This window comes from Ovis aries, chromosome 10, assembly GCF_016772045.2.
Source record: "Ovis aries strain OAR_USU_Benz2616 breed Rambouillet chromosome 10, ARS-UI_Ramb_v3.0, whole genome shotgun sequence".
Lineage (NCBI taxonomy): Eukaryota > Metazoa > Chordata > Mammalia > Artiodactyla > Bovidae > Ovis > Ovis aries.
The window spans coordinates 35,803,270-35,824,179 of record NC_056063.1 but is presented as its reverse complement, the minus strand read 5'-3'; the positions used below and the strand labels follow the sequence as shown (position 1 = coordinate 35,824,179).

Sequence of the window (20,910 nt, the reverse complement as noted above, 5' to 3'; positions counted from 1 at the left end):
GAAAATTATGCCCCCAACCCCCGATTAAATGGCTCCCTAGACCCAAGAATCTGTACTCAGCACTGCCAACGAAAACAATTAGGCAAAAGAAAAATAGCTTCACAGGCCAATCTGAAATGTGTTTAACGTGTTAATGTTAATCAAGAGCTGTAAGGTAGCACAGAACAGGTGAGGATCTAGGTCTGTGGCCAGGACAAAAAATTACCTGTCATTTCCCAAGTTTTCTGCTTTCTACCTCTGCAGTATAGATCTAAGGGGGAAAAATGATTCAGTGATTCAGTGCAGACTTATTTTTCTAGCTAAGAGATCCAGGGAGGGAGGGAGTGGAGGAACACAAGAAGGAAGAAAAGGGAACTATTATTTTGGGGTACGCACTATGGGCCAGACACTGCGCTAGGTGCTTTCATAATCGCCAGCTTCACAACAACCCTGGAAACAGGATGAATCCTCCTTTCACAGAGCTGGCAGCTGAGGCTCAGACTAACTTGTCTAAGGTCCACAAGCCCACAGTAAATGTTAGAGCTGTGAGGTCCCAAGGCCTTAGGTTCTAGGTTCTAAGGCCCATGTTCTAACAAAAGTAATCTGTGACCCCTTATCCCCCACAGTTTATTTCTGGAGTAAATACATTTCAAGTGTTTCACTTTGACAGAGGTACCTCTACCTTCTTTAAAATTTAACCTAAAATGAACTATTTCTCTGAATTTATCAATCAGTGTGCTTGCCATACAAACTCTTGAGAAAATATCCTCTAAGATGAATAAGAAATTTTGTATCTGTATTTTTGAATCCTCATTCATATTATTTTCACAGTCCAGTTAAAATCTGTTTATCAAAATAAAATGGAGAATAGTACAATGACTAACTTCTTTGAAAATATAACTGACAGAAACCAACATAATCAAATCTCAAGAGTCTCTGTTTCCAGGAAGATGCAGAACAGGTAGGGGAGCCATGCTTCCTTCTCTGCCGAGACACTTCCAATGACATGAGCCTGTCTTGGCCCAACTACTAACAGGAGGCATTCATTTTCATACTCTCAAAGTGTTCCAGTTTGAATGGTTACCTTAAGCATATCAGCTGTATGCATACACTGACCCTCAGTTAGAAACCTGTACAGAATTTATCTTTCCTGTCTCTGCCGGCTTACCACATTCCTACTGTATTTATCTAAGTGTAACACACACACACAGATTGCTTTACAATGAATTCTGAAAAACTTAACAACAAGAAGCACACCTTCTGGCACTTTCACTTTGGTTTGAGACAGAAGCTTGCTCTGGATCCGTCCCCACAAGGCGAGTCGGAAAACTGCAGCCGTCACCCTGGCTGCAATAATGAAAAATACCAGTGATAATTTAATCATATCAAGTTAAATCAAAGTGGTCAAATTTAACACCTATTTTTCAGAAGGATGGTATAAAGAGATTACTGTAACTTGTCATTTCAGAGAATAATTTCTAAGATTTCTAATTCAGACTTCACTGAGGAAGTAAGTCTTTCTTTTATAATTTACATGCAATTAAAAACAATATCTTCTATGACTATTAAAATTATCATGACTTAAAGTTATAATACCTAAAGTTATGATACCTTAAACAATAGATTCAAACATCTGGATAACTGACTTGCCTGTTAGAATCATTTAAGATATCACAGATGCTCAAACTGAAATTCAAGATGTAAATTCCATATATTCATTCATTCAACAACATTCATTAAACAAATATTTACTGGATGGTCTAAGTACCATTTTAAATGTTAGGGATATATCACTGAATAAAAGAAAAGAAAATCTAAAAAAGTACAGCTATGCCTCACTTCCACATTCTTAAAACATCAAAACTGTGTCCAGCAGGGAGTTCCACTTCCAGCCAAGATGGATTAATGGGAAGATTTGACCTGCTGTCAAACAGCTGACAACTGTTTTCCTAACAGGCCACACAGAACTGTGGCATCTTAGAGAAGTGAAGCCAGCCAAGGAGTCGCAGTTTCTGCCAGAGCCTGAGCACCAGTGGGTGGGGGTGGGGAGGGGTTGTGTTGGCAAGCAGGGCAAGGTGGTCTCACTGAACTGAGGGGACAGAGCTGAGCAAGAGGAAGATGTGCAGAGAAAGGGCTCCATGAATCTGCACAGGGTTCTACTTGAGCCTTTAGATGAATTCTCAGCCACGTGTGTGAATCTGGGAAAAGAGCAACTGCACAGTGGAGCCGCAGCGCACTGCCAGCATCCACGCTGACCTGCCAGAGCAGAGAGACCGCACTGAACACCGGGATCTGGTGGGGACCCCAGTGGGCTCTCACCTTTGTTGTAGGATTAACTTGCCTACTCTACACCAACCTAGCAAAGGTTAAAACAAGCCTCAGGAGGACTCAGCTGAAACTCAAGTAACTTAACAGTCTGCCAAAACAAAATCCAACATTCTTTAAAGGGAGACAAATTTTAAATATTCAGAATTCGAAATGTCCACCATCTAGTCAAAAATTACTAGCATTAAAAAAAAAAGTCAACAGAAAAGGTTTAGAAATGACCATGAAAACCTGAAACATAGACTTAAATGAAGAGAAATGTAAAAAATGAAGAAAGAACCAAATTGAACTTCTGAAGCTGAAATATATATATATATCTAAAATCTGAAATAAAAAACCTCACTGGATGAGCTTAACAGTAGACATTACAGAAGAAAAGATCAGTGAACTCACAGACGTGTGACAGTAGAAACTATCCAACTTGAAGCAAAGAAAGAAGAAAGATGGAAGTGAGAAGAGAGGGACAACAGCAACAACCAGTGCATCTCAAGGAATGTTTAAGAACCTGAAAAGCTAGTTGGGGGAGGGCACAGGAAGAGGGAAGCAGGCAACAAGAACAATAGAAAATTGTATCAAAATTACTCAGACTTGATGAAAACTAAAACTTCATAGATCCAAGAAGCCTAATGAACTCTAAAGAGGATAAACATAGGGAAAAGCATACAGAGGAACATAATAAGCAAACCACTTGTAACTAGTGATGCAGACAGAGTCTTAAAGGAGCCAGAGAGGGAGAGAGAGAGACAGAGTAATTTACAGGCACATCTCATTTTATTGTGCTTCATTATGCTCTTGGCAGATACTGTGATTTTTAGAAATTAAAGGCTTGAGGCAACCCTGCACTGAGCAAGTCTTCCAGTGCCATTTTTTCCAACAGCATTTGCTCACTTTGCATCTCTGTGTCACGTTTTGGTAATTCTTGGAATATTTCAAACCCTCCATTAGCAAAAAGATCACAACTTGCTAAAGGCTTAGATAATAAATCAAAGTATGTACATTGTCCTTTTAAAAAAAAGATATAATGCTATCAAACACTTAACAGTCTATGGTTAGTGTAAATATTGCTTTTATATGCACTGGGAAACCAAAAAATTCGTATGACTCACTTTATTGTGATACCTGCTTTATGTGGGGTTGGGAACCAAACCCGCACTATCACTGAGGTGCGGTTGTACAAACAGTGGAATAAAGGTCATTAATAAGAGGGAGGCTGATTTACTGACACAAACAACATAAGACAGAGGATAAGGGAACAACATCTTTAAAGAAGGAAAAAAAAAAAAAAACACAAGAGCCAAAAAAACCAACTGCCAACACTGAAATTTCTGTTTAGGAGAAAATAACCTTAAAAAATAAGTCTGTCAAGAGTGGAAAAACCTGAATATGAGAGAAAATAGATAAAGCACACAGAAGAGACTGGTGCACTTCAAGGTGAAACGCAGGAAGAAGACTGAACGAGAAGTGAGCTGCCCACCAGTGAGCTGAGGCAGAGACCCCAGCTGGCCGCAGACATGCAGCTGAAGCCCCTGCAGTGATGTGATGTGGGAGGGGGGTGGCAGAAGAAATCCTTGAAGAAAAAAAAAAAAAAGAAATACTTGAAGAAACAGTGGTTAAAGGTATTTTTCCAAATTTGATGGAACTTTAAGTTACAGATCCAAGAAGCACAACAATCCTAAGCACAAGTATCATGAAGAAAATGACATCATTTGCATGAAACTAGTGATAAGAGTTGACTCACTGAAAAAGACTCTGATGCTGGGAGGGATTGGGGGCAGGAGGAGAAGGGGACGACAGAGGATGAGATGGCTGGATGGCATCAATGACTCGATGGACGTGAGTCTGAGTGAACTCCGGGAGATGGTGATGGACAGGGAGGCCTGGCGTGCTGCGATTCATGGGGTTGCAAAGAGTCGGACACGACTGAGCGACTGAACTGAAGTGAAGTGATAAAGAAATTGTATGAAACTAGAGGTAAACAAAATCTTAAAAGTAGGCAGAGAAAAAAGTCATATTACACAAATAGAAAAAAGATAATGTCCACAAACTTCTCATCAGAAAAAATGCAAGCAACATCTACAATTCTATACCAAGCATAAATGCCTTTCAAAAATGAAGGCAATTGGGAATTCCCTGGGAGTCTAATGGTTAGGACTGTGTACTTCCACAGCCAGGGCCCAGGTTCAGTCCCTGGTCAGGGAATTAAGATTCCACATGGTGTGGCAAAAAAGAAAAAGAAGGCAAATATGTCATTTTCAAACAAATAATAAGCAATACAATTAACGGAAAAAAGAAAAAGGAACCCACAGCACTTATAAATATGGTATTTGAATTTCAAATACTTTTTCCTTTTTTATAATAACTTTTGTGTATGGATGGCGTAGGATGGCTGAAAATTTGGGAAAGGAAATTATGAATCTTTTTGAGCATATATTCTCATTTAAATTTGAGGTAAAAACTGCATTATGTGTTGGGTCTTCTTTAAGATACAACAGATTATATAACCTGGAAGGAATGATGCTAAAGCTGAAATTCCAGTACTTTGGCCACCTCATGTGAAGAGTTGACTCATTGGAAAAGACTCTGATGCTGGGAGAGATTAGGGGCAGGAGGAGAAGAGGATGACAGAGGATGAGATGGCTGGATGGCATCACCGACTCGATGGATGTGAGTCTGAGTGAACTCCAGGAGTTGGTGATGGACAGGGAGGCCTGGCGTGCTGCAATTCATGGGGTCACAAAGAGTCGGACACGACTGAGCGACTGCACTGAACTGAACTGGAAAAATCTCTGAAGATATGGCGAATACATTCTTATGATTTTTACTTCAAAAACATTTTCATTTTGAAGGATATGGAGTGATTATTATTTTCTATGAATCATCTTTCCCTACCCCAATTCTCACTAAAACATATGCCCAAATTCTCCTTTATCCATTAAAAAAATATGAAAAACAAAATACTTATGTAATCAAGATATTCTGAGTTTTCATTCTCAAGGCTCATAATATCATAACATACTGGACTTTCTGAATCCTAAGACATGTAACCAGAGAGAGACTGTCATAGATTCCATAATATCTGAGACACGCATTTTAGAAGCTACCTTGAAAATACTGGAAGCAGCCAATATTTCTTTTCATCGCCAAAGACTTGTCTCCAGTTTTTGTTGCATCCAAGTGAGAAACCATTTCCATCAGCTCCATATGAAAACATGGGTGCACGGAATGATTCTGTTTGGATATATTAAAAAAAGAAGAGTTAACCTATTTGAAAATTATAAGAGGGAAGAAAAGCACCAATTTTTTTTTGCTTTATATCTTTGATATCAAAAACTATAAATATAACTTAAATACTATATTTGTAACACTTAAAAATGAGTTTCTAAAACTTTTCTGGGAAAATAATATAACCTCTGAATACTTCATCACCTTTATAAAATCTACTGAAGTATGTTCAATATACCTTACATATATATATATATACATATATATATAAGATATTCTATCTCTTGCAACTTCACTCATTCATTATGTATGAACTTCCTACTGTGTGCCTTATGGCACAGTTCTAAAATTTTGGGATTCCTAAATAATTATAACTTATATAACCTACTTACCTATGGTTGTTCTGTTTTTTCCAACTAGCCAGCAGTGGTAGCTGAGAAGTGACAATACGCTGATGAAGAACATTGTAGACACAAAGAAAAGAAAAAGTACGTGGAATTTTGCACGTGTATCTGTGAGTTCATTCTGAGGAAAGAGAAGAGACGAATTACTTTTGAGAACAGTCAACCTCTAAAATACCCTCTTATTATATGGTTCTTTTTAATGACTGTTGAATTCACCAAAAAAAAAAAAAAAAAAAAAGCCAGGTATGAGAAGTAATAAAATAAATTAGATAATACATCCAAAAGCAACATGTTCCAAAGCAGAGAGCTGGTATTACCAAAGGGGCTTGCTTACATGTCAGGAAGAGTCACTTTAAAAAACTCCTCTTAAATTTTAGCAACATTTTCAGTAATGAATAAAAAGATGAACGTTTTACTCAACATGTTTCTTTTACAGTTTATACATATATTTAAGCTTGCCCCCAAATCTAGGATACATGAGGGTTTTCTCCATCTAAGCTAAAATATTTGCTTGTGGTAGTTATGTATGCTGCTAACCAGAAGCTAGCTGTGATAAAGCTCTTGTCGGACTTCCCCAGTCTCTGTTCTTGGAACAAACGTACTGGGAACAGGCTACCCCTGGAGCTGCTTCCATGCCTACCTGCACATTCCTACAGACCTTTTCCTGGTAATTCCCAATTCTGGTATATAAATTTGCCACAAGGTATTAGTGAATGAAAACAGCAACTCTGTTACCTATCATAATGGTCATATTCATCTCAACAGAAGCACATGTTCACCTAGAAGAAGTTGAGGATCTAGCAAGGGGAGAAGGAGAAGCCTTGGGCAGTCACTCTCACAGTACAGGCCAACCACAGCCTCAGAGAACACGAGCTGCTCTTGCTTGACTTAAACACTGTTCATAGGCTAGCGAAGTGAAAGTGTTAGCTGCTTAGTCGTGTCTGACTCTTCGAGAGCTCACGGACTGTAGCTCTCCAGCCTCCTCTGTCCGTGGAATTCTCTAGGCAAAAATACTGGAGTGGGTTGCCACTCCTTTCTCCAGGAGATCTTCCTAACCCAGTGATCGAACCCGCATCTCTTGCACTGCAGGCAGATTCTTTACCATGTGAGCCCACCAGGGAAGCCAGGCTAAGTGGTAGGTTTTTAGCGTTAGCTATTTCTGACACCCATCTTTTCCTCTTGTCTTCTAGAGGAAACACAACTCCTTTTAGATACAAGTGATTCTTCTATCTCCCCATCTTGCGAAGCAAATGAGTATTACACATATTCACTATAAATGTCACAAAAAAAGATGGCAAGAATGTCATGGCAATAATGTATTTTACCTTTGGACAACTCTCTGTAGATTTCCTGCGGCAAAGCTTGTACAAATAGAGACAGTGTATTAAGAAACCACTTTTTATACAAAATTATCCTGCGAACTATTGTTGTAAACCTTTCATGTCTTGAAGGGTCACCAAGTTGTTGCTCTTTAAACGTCATCGATGACGTTTTCTCAAGAAAACACAAAAGACAAGGAGATTCCGCTCTCCAAGCACATTTAGGGTATACTTTACACACCCTTCCAAGAAATTTTTAAAATAGATTTGTATCCAGGAAGGAATAAAATTAATTTTGCTTAGCCCATAGCTTTTTAAAAAACTTCTGATGAGTGATTTCTGAAAACCAGGCCTGGTCCCTTCTGTCCCGCCTCACTGGTGGGCAGCAGCCTTGGGAAAGGTGCCCTCACCTACCATGTGGTCTAGTTCCTGCACAGCAATCCGAGGGGCCCTGAGGAAGTCAGACGGCCTCACCCCTCTGCTCCCCACTCTGACCCTGGCAACACCCCCGAAGGCCCTCTCCCCTTGGGCCTCCTCCTGGGCTGCACCAGCCTCCCTCTGGCTCAGCCTCACGAGACAAGCCTCCTGGCACTGGCTCCTCCTCTTGGGCCTTGACTCTAAAGTATACATGCTTCCTGTTTGAGATGTTCTTCTCTCAGATATCCATTAAGTTCCATCATATCTTTGTCAAGTATTACCTTCTTACTGAGGCCTAACATGACATTCCATTAGTTTCAGGAGCTCAACGTAACGATTCCATACACGTCTATAACTGCATAATGATCCTAATAGTAAGTCTAGCTGATGTCCAACACCACACAGTCACAGAATCTTTTTTCTTCTAATGAGATCTTTCCAACTCTAATTCTTAAAGACTTTAAAATATACTTATTAACTATAGTCACCACATTGGATATTACATCTCCAGACTATTTTGACCACCCTCACCCATTTTACCCATCCTCTACCCCATACTTCTGACAACCACCAAAATGTTCTTTTTGTCTATGAGGCTTTTTTTTTTAATTCCACATATAAGTTAGATAATATGGTATTTGTTTTTCTCTGACTTGATTCAATTAATATAATGCCTTCAAGGTCCATCTGAGTTGTCATAAATGGCAAGACTTCCTTCTTGGTTTATGGTAGAATATTCCACTGCACATTTAAAAATTTTTGTTTATTCTTGATTGTGCTGGCTCCTTGCTGGACTTTTCCTAGTTGCAGTGAGTGGGGGCTGCTCTTCACTGCAGTACACAGGTTTTTCATTTGCGGTGGCTTCTCTGGCTGGGGAGCACAGGCTCTAGATGTGTGGGATTCAATAGCTACAGCACATGGGCTCAGCAGTTGCGGCACACGGGCTTAGCTGCTTGATGGCACTTGGGATCTTCCTGAGCCAGAGATTGAACCCCTGTCCCCAGCATTGGCAGGTGGATTCTTATCCACTGGACTAAAAGTGAAATCCTCCATGGCATATTTATACCACAAGTTCTTCATCCACCAATGTAAACCTCAGTGTTTTCATGTCTTGGCTGTTGTAAATAATCTGTGACACAGGGGTGCAGGTATCTTTGTCAGTGTTTTCGTTTCCTCTGGATATATTCCCAGAAGCAGAATTTCTGGATTATGTGAGATGATAGTTCTAATTTTAATTTTCTGAGGATTCCTCATACCATTTTTCATAATAGCTGCACTAATTTACATTCCCACCAACACACAAGGGTTCTTTTTTCTCCCCATCTTTGCCAAAACTTGTTATTTCTTGTCTTTTTGATAACAGCCATTCTAACAGGTATAAGGTTTTAAAAAATACTTTCACTTATTTATTTGGCTGTGCCAGGTCTTAGTTGTGGGATGCAGGATTTTTAGTTGTGGCATGTGAACTCTTAGCTGAGGAATGTGGGACCTAGTTTCCTGACCAGGGATCAAACCCAGGCCCCTTGCATTGGGAGTGTGGAGTCTTAGTTACTGCAAACCACAGGGAAATCCTGCTGCTGTGGTTTTGACTTGTATCTCCCTGATGATTAGTAATCCTGAGCATCTTTTCTTGCATTTGTTGGCTATCTATATGTCTTCATTGGAGAAAGGTCTATTCAGACCCTCTGACCATTTTAAATCTGGCTGTTTTGTCTTGTTCTTGCTATTAAGCTGTGAGTTCTTTATATATTTTGGATATTATCCCTTATCAGATACATAATTTGCAAATATTTTCTTCCATCCAGTAGGCTTTTTATTTTGTTAACAGTTTCCTTTTCTGTACAGAAGCTTTCAGTTTGATGTGGTCTCACTTGTTGAGTTTTCTTTCCTTTTGTGGCTTTTATGTTTGGTGTCAAATCCACACAAGTCACTGCCAAGGCTGAGGTCAAGGAGCTCACCCCCATGTCTTCTAGGTTTACAATTTCAGCTCTCATGTTCAAGTCTTTAGGAGCTGACTTTTGTCCATGATGGAGGACTAATGCTCAGTTTCATTATTCCACATGTGGCTATATAGGTCTCCCAAAACCATTTACTGAACAGACTGTCTTTTTCCCATTGTATATCCTTGGCTCCCTGTCATAAATTAATTGATGCTTGGGTTGATTTCAGGGCTCTTATTCTGTTCCACTGATCTATGTGTCTGTTCTTATGCCAATAACATACTGCTTTGATTACTACAGATGTGTAATATAGGAAGCAAAATACCTCTACCTTATTCTTTTTCAAGACTGTTTTTGTCATTTGCAGCCTTTTGTGGTTCCATACAAATTTTAGGGTTGTCCTACTTTTGGAAAAACGTTATTGGGATTTTAATTTTAATGGGGATTGCAATGAATCTGCAGATTACTTTGGGTAGTATGTATATATATAGAATGGGAAAGACTAGAGATCTCTTCAAGAAAATTAGAGATATCAAGGGAACATTGGTATGAGTGGTGTGATCACTCATCTAGAGCCAGACATCCTGGAATGTGAAGTCAAGTGGGCCTTAGAAAGCATCACTACGAACAAAGCTAGTGGAGGTGATGGAATTCCAGTTGAGCTGTTTCAAATCCTGAAAGATGATGCTGTCAAAGTGTTGCAGTCAATATGCCAACAAATTTGGAAAACTCAGCAGTGGCCACAAGACTGGAAAAGGTCAGTTTTCATTCCAATCCCAAAGAAAGGCAATGCCAAAGAATGCTCAAACTACTGCACAGTTGCACTCATCTCACACGCTAGTAAAGTAATGCTCAAAATTCTCCAAGCCAGGCTTCAGTAATACGTGAACCGTGAACTTCCTGATGTTCAAGCTGGTTTTAGAAAAGGCAGAGGAACCAGAGATCAAATTGCCAACATCTGCTGGACCATGGAAAAAGCAAGAGAGTCCCAGAAAAACATCTATTTCTGCTTTATTGACTATGCCAAAGCCTTTGACTGTGTGGATCACAATAAACTGTGGAAAATTCTGGAAGAGATGGGAATACCAGACCACCTGACCTGCCTCTTGAGAAATCTGTATGCAGGTCAGGAAGCAATAGTTAGAACTGGACATGGAAAAACAGACTGGTTTCAAATAGGAAAAGGAGTATGTCAAGGCTGTATTTTGTTACCCTGCTTATTTAACATATGCAGAGTACATCATGAGAAAAGCTGGACTGGAAGAAACACAAGCTAGAGTCAAGATTGCCAGGAGAAATATCAATAACCTCAGATATGCAGATGACACCACCCTTATGGCAGAAAGTGAAGAGGAGCTAAAAAGCCTCTTGATGAAAGTGAAAGAGGAGAGCGAAAAAGTTGGCTTAAAGCTCAACATTCAGAAAACAAAGATCATGGCATCAGGTCCCATCACTTCATGGGAAATAGATGGGGAAACAGCGGAAACAGTGTCAGACTATTTTTTTGGGCTCCAAAATCACTGCAGATGGTGACTTCAGCCATGAAAATAAAAGACGCTTACTCCTTGGAAGGAAAGTTAGGACCAACCTAGACAGCATATTCAAAAGCAGAGACATTACTTTGCTGACTAAGGTCTGTCTAGTCAAGGGTATGGTTTTTCTTGTGGTCATGTATGGATGTGAGAGTTGGACTGTGAAGGAAGCTGAGCGCCGAAGAATTGATGCTTTTGAGCTGTGGTGTTGGAGAAGACTCGAGAGTCCCTTGGACTGCAAGGAGATTCAACCAGTCCATTCTGAAGGAGATCAGCCCTGGGATGTCTTTGGAAGGAATGATGCTAAAGCTGTAACTCCAGTACTTTGGCCACCTCCTGCAAAGAGCTGACTCATTGGAAAAGACTCTGATGCTGGAAGGGACTGGGGGCGGGAGAAGGGGACGACAGAGGATGAGATGGCTGGATGGCATCACTGACTCGATGAACTTGAGTCTGAGTGAACTCTGGGAGTTGGTGATGGACAGGGAGGCCTGGTGTGTTGTGATTCATAGGGTCACCAAGAGTTGGACACGACTGAGCGACTAAACTGAACTGATATATAGTATTAATATTTTAAACAATATTAATTCTTTCAATCCATGAGCACAGATTATTTTTCCATTTATTTGGGTCTTCTTCAGTTGCTGTCATCAATGACTAATACTTTACAGTGTATAGATCTTTCATCTTTTTGGTTAAAGTTATTCCAAGGTATTTTATTCTTTCTGATGCAGTTGTAAATGGGACTGTTTCCTTAACTTCTCTTCCTAAAAGTTTATTAGTGTACACAGATGCAACTGATTTTTGTACATTGGTTTTGTATCATATGACTTCAATGAACTTGCTTATTAATTAGCTAACAGGTTTGGTTTTTTTTTTTGGTAGAGTCTTTAGGATTTTCTAATATAATATGTCCTCTGCACACGGAGACAGCTTTACTTCTTCCTTTCATTCTGGATGCATTTTATTTCTTTTTCTTGCCTAATTGCTCTGGCTAAGACCTTCCATACTATGTTGAATAAAAGTGGCAAGAGTGGGTATCCTGGTCTAGTTCCTGATATGAGAGGAAAGTTTTCAGCTTTTCACCACCGAGTATGATGTCAGCTGTAGGCTTGTCAGTATATGGCCATTAAACTGAGGTCCCCGCTATACTAATTTTGTTGACAGTTTTTACCATAAGTGGATCTTGAATTTTGTCAAATGCTTTTTCTGTATCTATTGAGATGATCATATAATTTTTATCCTTCATTTTGTTAATGGGGTGTATCACACATACTGCTCCACAGATGCTGAACCATCCTCGCATCCCTGGAATAAATCTTACTTGATCAGGGTGCATGTGGTCCTTTTAATGTATTGTTGAATCTGGCTTGTTAATATTTTATTGAGGATTTTAAAAAATCTACGTTCAATGGGCATTTTAGGCTGCAATTTTCTTGTGGTGACCTCGTCTGGTTTTGGTATTAGGATAATATTGACCTTATAAAATGAGCCTGGAAGTGTTCTCTTGTCTACTTTTGGAAAGAGTGTGAGCTGGATCAGTGTAGGCTGTTCACCTGTGAAGCCAGAGGTCCTGGACTTTTGGAGGTTTTTGATTACTCAATCTCTTTACTATTAATCAGTCTATTCAGATTTTCTCTTCCTTCATGATTTGGTCTTGGTAGGTTGTCCGTTTCTAGAAATTTATCCATTTCTTCTGGGTTGTCCAATTATTTGGCATATAATTGTTCAGAGAAGTCCCTTTGACCCTTTGTATTTATCAGCTGTAACGTCTCCTCTTTCGAGTCCCCTCTTTCTTCTTCTTCTTGGTGAGACTAGCTGAAGGTCTCTCTATTCTTTAAGAAACCCAGCTCTTAGTTTTAGTTACCTAGTTTCTATTTCACTTATTTTCACTCTGATCTTTGTTATTTCCTCCCTTCTATGAACTTGCAGCTTTGTTCTTTTTCTAGTTCCTTGAGGTATAAAGTTAGGTTATTTGAGATCCTTTCTTACTTCTTAACATAGGTTTATCTCTATGAAGTTCCCTCTTAGAACTGCTTCTGCTGCATCCCAGAACTCTTTTTATGTTGTATTTCCATTTTCATTTGTCTTAATAGTTTTTGATTCCTTCTTTGACCAAATGGTTGTTCAGCTGCATGTTGTTCAATCTAAATATATCTGTGAATTTTCCAGTTTATTTTTCTTAAAATTGATTTCCAGTTTCATACCATTGGGGTTAGAAAAGATGCTTGCTATCATTTCAATATTCCTAAAATGACAAGACACATTTTGTGACCTATCACAGAGGATGTCCCATGTGCACTTGAGAAGAACATGTATTCTGCTGCTTGTGGACGGAGTGCTCTGTCCATCAGGTCCCTCTGGACTAAAGCGTCATTTAAGTCTAATACTTCTTTATTTCATTTTTGTCTAATGATCCATCCATTGATCAAAGGCCCTTACTGTTATCTTGCTATTTCTCCCTTTACTTTCACCCTTTATTTCTGTCTACTGTCTTGCTCTTATTTCTCCCTTTACTTCTGTTAATATTTACTGTATATATTTACATGCTCATTTGTTGGGTGCACAAATAATCTCTCGGATATCCACTAACTTCCTTCAAGTCTCACTCAAATCTAATCTTCTTATTGAGGTCTGCCGTGATCAATCTTTTTAGTACTATAACTTGCCCATTATACCCACCTGCCCCACACACTTGCTAAGTCCTTTACCCTGATCTACTTTTTTCCCATAGCATTTAGTTTCCAGTATATAACACAATTTCCTTATTTACTATGGTTACTGTTTGTTTAGTCCCTCTCAAAAGTAAGTTCTACGAAGACAGAATTCTTTGTCTGCTTTGTACATTGGTATAACCAAAGTGCCTAGAACATATGTGCCTGGCACATAGTAACTGTTGAAGAATGAAGAGAAAAGCAGACTTAAGTTATTAGTCTTTCCCTGCTCATCATGAATCTTAAAAAGTTTGACAATATTTACTTTTTCATTAACAAATCATTACATGCAAACACTGCTGAAGTTTCTGATAAAGAAATGTGACACTCTGTAATCTGGACTTCATTCATCTGGCACTGATTCAACCTTCACTTTATTTGCCTAACTTCTCCAACCTCAGTTTACAACTCTGAAAGCTGGACAAATAAGAGCTCCTTCTGCATTAACTATATTTTCTTCTTCTCTTCAGCCTCAATGCTCCGAGCATCTGGATCCTAGCTGACTGGGGAGAGAGTGCCTCTCCCAGGGCTATCTGTTTCTTAAAAGAGACAGCAAGGAATGTACTTCTCAAACTATATACAAACTAATTGGTCCAGAGCCCACACTCCAAAACACCTCCGGTTACTTGGCTCTCACAGTCCAGTGGGCAATACTACCTGGCCCTACTCACAGCAAACAAGGGACTGCCTGGAGCCCCAGAGACCACTGAGGTTGCTCAAACTAGCTAACCCTATGTGCACTTAGCCTGCCTCACTGTGCCTCTCCCATGGACACTAGTGAAGGCTCTGGCCCTTGTGCCTTCGACTTCCTGAGCGACTCTGGTCCTTCCCCTTGAGGGCCTGCGGAGTGTGGTGGGAACCCTCCCTTGGAACTGAGTAACAAGCTATCTTTTCAAAGGTTATCACCTCCTGATCTGTCAGTTTCACCACACCTGAATAAAAATAAAACCTACATTTTAAAATACCTTCATAGGGTTTTTAAGAAGAGTAAATACAAAAGCACCTTTTAACCACAATAACCCCCACCTTCAAAATTAAAGACTTAGATGAAGGGAAAAAAAAATGCTAGAAGAAAAGTTGGATGAATATTTGTATAAATTTACAGTGACTAAAATAAAGCCAGAAATCATAATTTAAAAGTACTACTTTAAAAATATAAAACTGATTTAGTAAAAACAAAATGGAGTTATAAGACATCAATTAAAATGGGAAAACATTTGCCACTCACAGTAGGAAAATGATTAATATCTATAGAGACAGGAAACAGATTAATGGTTATCTGAGGCTGGGAGTTTCAATTTTATTACTGTAAAAACTTCACTAAGTCTCATCAACTCAAAGAAAGGAACTCTTTCCCTAAAACTGATAGCCCATTGTTAGCAGTATGGTTGAAAACAGTCTGAATTACTAAAAGAAACTCACTATGTCCTGTGTAATACTCATTTATTCACAAATAAACATGTATATAGGAAGGGAAATTTTAACCCCATTTGTCTTCTAGCCATTATAAATTCTAACTAGTACAATTAAGTATTGTCTACTTATAATACAGAATGAAGGAATTATTCATGAAATACCATCTTAAAAATCTCAAATACATGTTTAAGATAGAAAAAAGACTTACCGTCCAAAATTTTATGAAGTACTGTAAAACTGTTGTAGCCACGAAAAGGCAATATAACAGAGAGTAGAATAAAAAAAGCAGGAAGAATTTGTAATTAGAAAATCCCACACAGTTATTCACCCTAGAAGAATAAACAAAATCACACTGTAAAAACAAGACAAACTTAGAGAAACAAAACTAGAATGGTGTCTGCCAGGGACTTTTGGGAGGGGAGTAGGGAGCTATTTAATGGGGACAGAGTATCAGTTTTGCAAGATGAACAGTTCTGGACACTAGTCGCAAAACAATGCGAACATGCTTAACACTGCTGAACTTGTACACTTAAAAATGGCCAAGGTGGTAAATTTATTGTTGTTGTTTTTAAAATCATGATGAAAACAAATAGGACATATCAAAAACCGTTAAAGCATTATAACTATAAATGGTTCATCTGAGAAGAAAGGGGCAGTGTCTTAATTGTGAATGTGTGTTTTAAATTAATTCTGTAAGAATTTGGAATTTCAATGTTAATTCTTATTGTACAATTTTTTGGGTTAATAACACCAGAATATATTTTTAAAGAAAGACACGTAAACAGAAACATAAAACTACATTAATCTTGATATCTATGAGTAATTAAATTGACCTTCAAAATTTAGGAACACTGAGATCAATCACTCGAAATAAATACCCTCCTTCCCACTTCCCCGCCTCATGTCATCTCCTTCGTGTTTTATACGTACCAAGGACAGTGATGGTCCATCTTAAGAATACACCTAAGAAACAAACGAGCAGAAGAAAATCCATATAAAAAATTCCACTAATTCTAATTTGATTTTTGTGTTTTTTGGACTTATTTCCCTTTCACATCTTACGAAAACCAACCCAGTAGAATTAGGTTAGAGATAATTTCTGTTATTTCACATAGGTAAGAGGCAGTGATTTTTCATACTGAGAACTGAGCTGAACGTGGCTGGCTGCCTTGAACTACATCAAGCAACACTGTAATAATACACAGATAAGATGCATATAGCACTTGGAACAGTAGATAGATGTAGTTTACAGAGTCAGCTGAGAAAGACAAAAGGGAAAATTATTTTAAACACGTGCAAGTCATAAAAACACAACTTTGGAAATAAAACAGTGTTCAATGAATGGGCTTGTAGGTAGTCCATCTTCCCATAGATTTATTACAATTCTATCCCATGTATAAAAACCACTGTATTTTATAATCAGAAAAAAAAATCCCCACATTTGTCCCTCCATCAGTATATGCAATGGATATTTGCATAAAGTTAGACAATAAATAAAATCAAATGGCCTCCCTCACTGAAGTACAAGGACTCACTGGGATTCCCACACTAAGTCTTTCTTTCAACATACCGCCTTCTCACAAGAGTGTAAGAGATAAAATCTTTCACATTTTAGGGGGAATAACTTTACAAGTGGTAACTGAAAGTAATATTTTTGTGGTTTGTTAGGTTTTAATACCAACATTAATAATAAAAGCAAGAAAACTGTCATGGTCTTTTTAACTCAAGAAATAAAGTTTATCTTTCTCATGGAGGTAGTACTTACTTGCTCATCAATATTACATTTAAATATAAGCAGAAGTAGTACACATACTTAAAGATCTAAGGTGCAGGAACTGTCATCTGAGGTGACTTCAGCGAGTGTTCTGGCTTGTGTATGGACTCCTGTCAGCTCTGCACACAGAGCAGTACCAGGAGCCGAGGCAGTGTCCTGGGCAAGTTTCTCCCCCTGTTCTCCCCACACTAGTTCCAGTCCTGGGTTGAATGACAGCCAACAAGGAGCACTTACATGTCACATGCTGAGCAGTGATGCGCACGGTCAGGCTTAATCAGCTGACATCTTTCACAATATCTGACGGCTACATTTAAGAATTAAAAGGAAGTTGTTGAAGGATATATGTTTTAGAGTTAATACGACTATAAAATTTGCTTTTCTTTTTCTTTCTGTGACTGTCATTAAATTTATTGAGCACATCTGTTCTTAGTTCTCATTTTATTAACACCGAAATGGATTCTCCTCCAGCACATTTGAGATCAAGTTCAACTCTGGGAAACTGACAGCTGATAATTTAAAAAATAATACCAATAACTAAACAGACTTTTTGAAAAGATTTTTGAAGAGTCTTAGATGATGGAATAGACAGGAAAACTGAAGTAAACACAGCAATCAGAAAAACTGCAGTTTCCAGGGTGTTTTGCCAGAAGAATAATGTTGCCGGTGACAGAAATGAGCTTGATGGGTTGAGGGGGTGAGTACAGGAGGAGGGTTAGGTTGTTTTTTTTGCTCTTCAACAAGCATTCAGAGTCTCTACTCTGAGATAAACACTGCTTCATGCTGAGAATATACAGTTGAACACAATAGACTTCCCTCCTGCCCCCAAGGTGTTAGGTTTTGTCTGGCTTGAATTTGGACAACAGGTCACTCAGGAACCACTGTCCTTTGGAAGCTGGAGGAAGTACAAGAATGGAGCTCTAGTGGGCACACACGCCAAGGTGAATGAGAAGCCCTGACAGTCTCCAGGGGCCCTGGGGGAGGGCTGGGCAGTGCTCTTCTGAAACCCTCACTCCTAGACATGGTAAATGTGTGGCCCTAAGTGCAGCTGTCATCCCCTGCTGCCTAACAAGTAAGCGCTAGGGTGACCACAGCCTTGAGTCTGCTAACTCATATGAAAAAAAAGGTTTAACTCAGTCCTGAAAACAATTCAGAAAACAAATTATTTGAGACACAGTAAACTAAACACCACAATATTGTGGTGTCAGACTCCCATGGCTGAAAACAGCTGAAGGAACTACCTGAAAAGAATAGGACAAAAGCACCTTGTGAGGCAGGGTTAAAAAGTGTAGGAGGAAGAATAAACATTCAAGAATGCAAAAACAACTAGAACAGAAAAGCACAAAGAAGAAAGTGTTTTAAGTAGCTAGACTAACAAAAAGCCACTAAGCTTGGTTAGGAAGAATGAAAGCCAGCTGCCTGGAACCTCCTGGAAAGGAAAAGAGGCCGGTGTGCAGACAAGTTACAAGGAGACCTGGAATCATGGGGAAGAGAAAACAGAGTCGCACTTGGAACACATCATAACCTAACCTTTGTGGCTGTTTTTAAGAGGAGATGTACTTTGAAGTACACCTGCAAGCAGAAGGAAGAAACCAGCTGGAAATGTTTAAGCAGCAAGATTATGCGCAGCAAACAGGGAGAAGGAAAGACAAAGGTCAGAGATCTCTATGCAAGTCTCACAGAAGACAAGAACGATGACACCAGAAGGAGAGGCCTGCAGACAGCTGAACATGGGCAGGGCAGCCCCAAGTCCAGAGGCAGCCAGACTCAGCTACCATGATTCACACTGGTTCTCTCCCACTTACTCCCTTGTGACCTTGATAGTAACTTACTTGCTAAAAGACTCAATTTCTGCTTTTGTTAAGTGCAAATAATATCAAGTGTAGTGGACTATTGTGTAAATTAAAAACAAAATCTTCTGGAACTTATCAAATTCTCAGTAAAGCAATTATTATTGTTATGACAATATTATTTCTGATAAAACATGAAGTGAAGCTCTGCTGTTGCTAAGTCACTTCAGTCGTGTCCGACTCTGTGACCCCATAGACGGCAGCCCACCAGGCTCCCCCGTCCCTGGGATTCTCCAGGCAAGAACACTGGAGTGGGTTGCCATTTCCTTCTCCAATGCATGAAAGTGAAAAGTGAAAGTGAAGTCGCTCAGTCGTGTCTGACCCTCAGCGACCCCATGGACTGCAGCCTACCAGGCTCCTCCATCCATGAGATTTTCTAGAATGGGAAAACTACTGAAGAGGAGAAAAGGGAGATTTTTCAAGTGTATATATAAGCAGGCATTACAGAGAACACCCAGGAACAGCTTCACCCCACAAATACCTACTGAATGCCTGGGGAAGGTGCTCACTGTGTTAGGACGACAGGTGGAGCTCCAGCTGCCAGAGCTGCAGGACCGAGTCAGGTTGTAGGACAACAGAGACAACCACCAGACAGCAAGCTGGGATCAACAAGGTAAGAAGCTGAGAAGTTTGGAGAAGACTGTAAAAATCACTTTTCGTTCACGTGAACAAATGGCTGAAGAGGTAGACAGTGAATTAAAATTTTAAAGTACTGACAGATTTAGAGAGGAGAAAACAATCATTTGAGGCAGACAAAAAGATGTGAAAATAAAGTGGGGAAGGAGAGTTTTAGTAGAGCTGACCCAAGGAATGGTGCAGGAAGCAGAGTTTTAGTAGAGCTGACCGGGTAATGGTGCAGGACGAGCCAGAGAGAAACACTGGCCATATCCAGACTGTGGACAGGGGAGTTTTAGGAAGACTCATTTTTGTTTCCTTAATAGATAGGACGTCCACATGGTTCTGCTTCTGTTAGGCACATAGTTCAAAAAGCACAGGAAGGTATTTAGTGAAAGTCGCCACCCCTGCTGTGAAGGCAGCACCATCACATTCACTATCTCTGGTCTAGGAAAGGTCCACTTCATATAATGTGTGGTTCTATATTTTGTTTTTTAAAGGATGTATGGTATTAGTTCCATAAAAAGGAAAAACTCAATGTTTGGGATTCTAAGCAGTAGAAATGCAGTATAAAACAGTGCTCAAGGGCAGAGACTGTCTGCAGTCAGAAGATAAGGCATGAATCCCAGACCTTGCCACTCAGGGACTTTAGGGACCTCACCTGTGTCACCCCTTCATCTCTAACATGGGGACAAGCGCAGTACTGTCTCAGGGTGGCTCTGAGGGGTAAATGATCACCATAAAGTGCCCAGCATAATTCTGGTGTAATAGTCAACGGATGAAGGGTATTATTCAGATTAGTAGAAAGCCATTATAATGAATGAAGAGTAATAAAGATTTAAGGGTAAAGATTTTACCTTAGTGGCTTTCAACTCTTTGGAGTTACTGCTCTGAAAATCAGATCTTGCTATGAACAGGCTACTTCAAGAAGTACCTAAAATTCTGTATATAATCTCAGAGCTTCATAAATCTTCTAGAATCTTGGTCTTGGGGTTAAAAACATCTAGGGAATTTCCTGGCAGTCCAGAGGTTAGGACTCTGAGCTCTTATTTCAGGATGGTAGGGGACACGGGTTTGATCTCTGGTCATGGAACTAAGATCCTGCTATGCCTCCCAGCATGTACAAAAAGAAAAAAATGTCTAATCTATGGAACTACAATTACTAACAACTGCTGTGAACTAGCCATTTTATAGTTAAACATAAGAAGGATTATTTTAAATTAGCTTTTATGTACTGAAAGTGTGTTACTATACACCAAGATCTGCACTCAGTGCTCGTCTCATTTATGAATACCTCCGGAGATTTAGGTGCTAGCATTCTCATTTTAAAATGAGGAAACCAGGCTTAGAAAGTCTAAGTGATTCTCATGGCACTAGTAACTAAAAAGCTGGGGTTTGATCTGAAA

The 20,910-nt window shown here is 39.3% G+C and overlaps 1 protein-coding gene across 9 annotated transcripts in view; it reads right to left on the bottom strand.

Annotated features, from left to right (window-relative positions):
- The window catches only part of ZDHHC20 (zinc finger DHHC-type palmitoyltransferase 20), a 59,380-nt gene that overhangs the window by 6,567 nt on the left and 31,903 nt on the right, over window positions 1-20,910 (bottom strand). For 4 of the 9 annotated variants that reach the window (XM_060394480.1, XM_027973668.3, XM_015098184.3 and 1 more), the window contains exons 5-10: window positions 17,277-17,346; window positions 16,199-16,231; window positions 15,477-15,597; window positions 5,919-6,051; window positions 5,406-5,532; window positions 1,237-1,326 (exon numbers count right to left, since the gene is read on the bottom strand). In XM_060394480.1, coding sequence (XP_060250463.1) covers window positions 1,237-1,326; window positions 5,406-5,532; window positions 5,919-6,051; window positions 15,477-15,597; window positions 16,199-16,231; window positions 17,277-17,346 — 574 coding nt within the window. Of the gene's footprint in view, window positions 1-205; window positions 251-1,236; window positions 1,327-4,042; window positions 4,238-5,405; window positions 5,533-5,918; window positions 6,052-15,476; window positions 15,598-16,198; window positions 16,232-17,276; window positions 17,347-20,910 lie in introns of all 9 variants that reach the window. The other 5 variants (XM_060394477.1, XM_060394479.1, XM_060394478.1 and 2 more) reach the window with 3 other exon arrangements.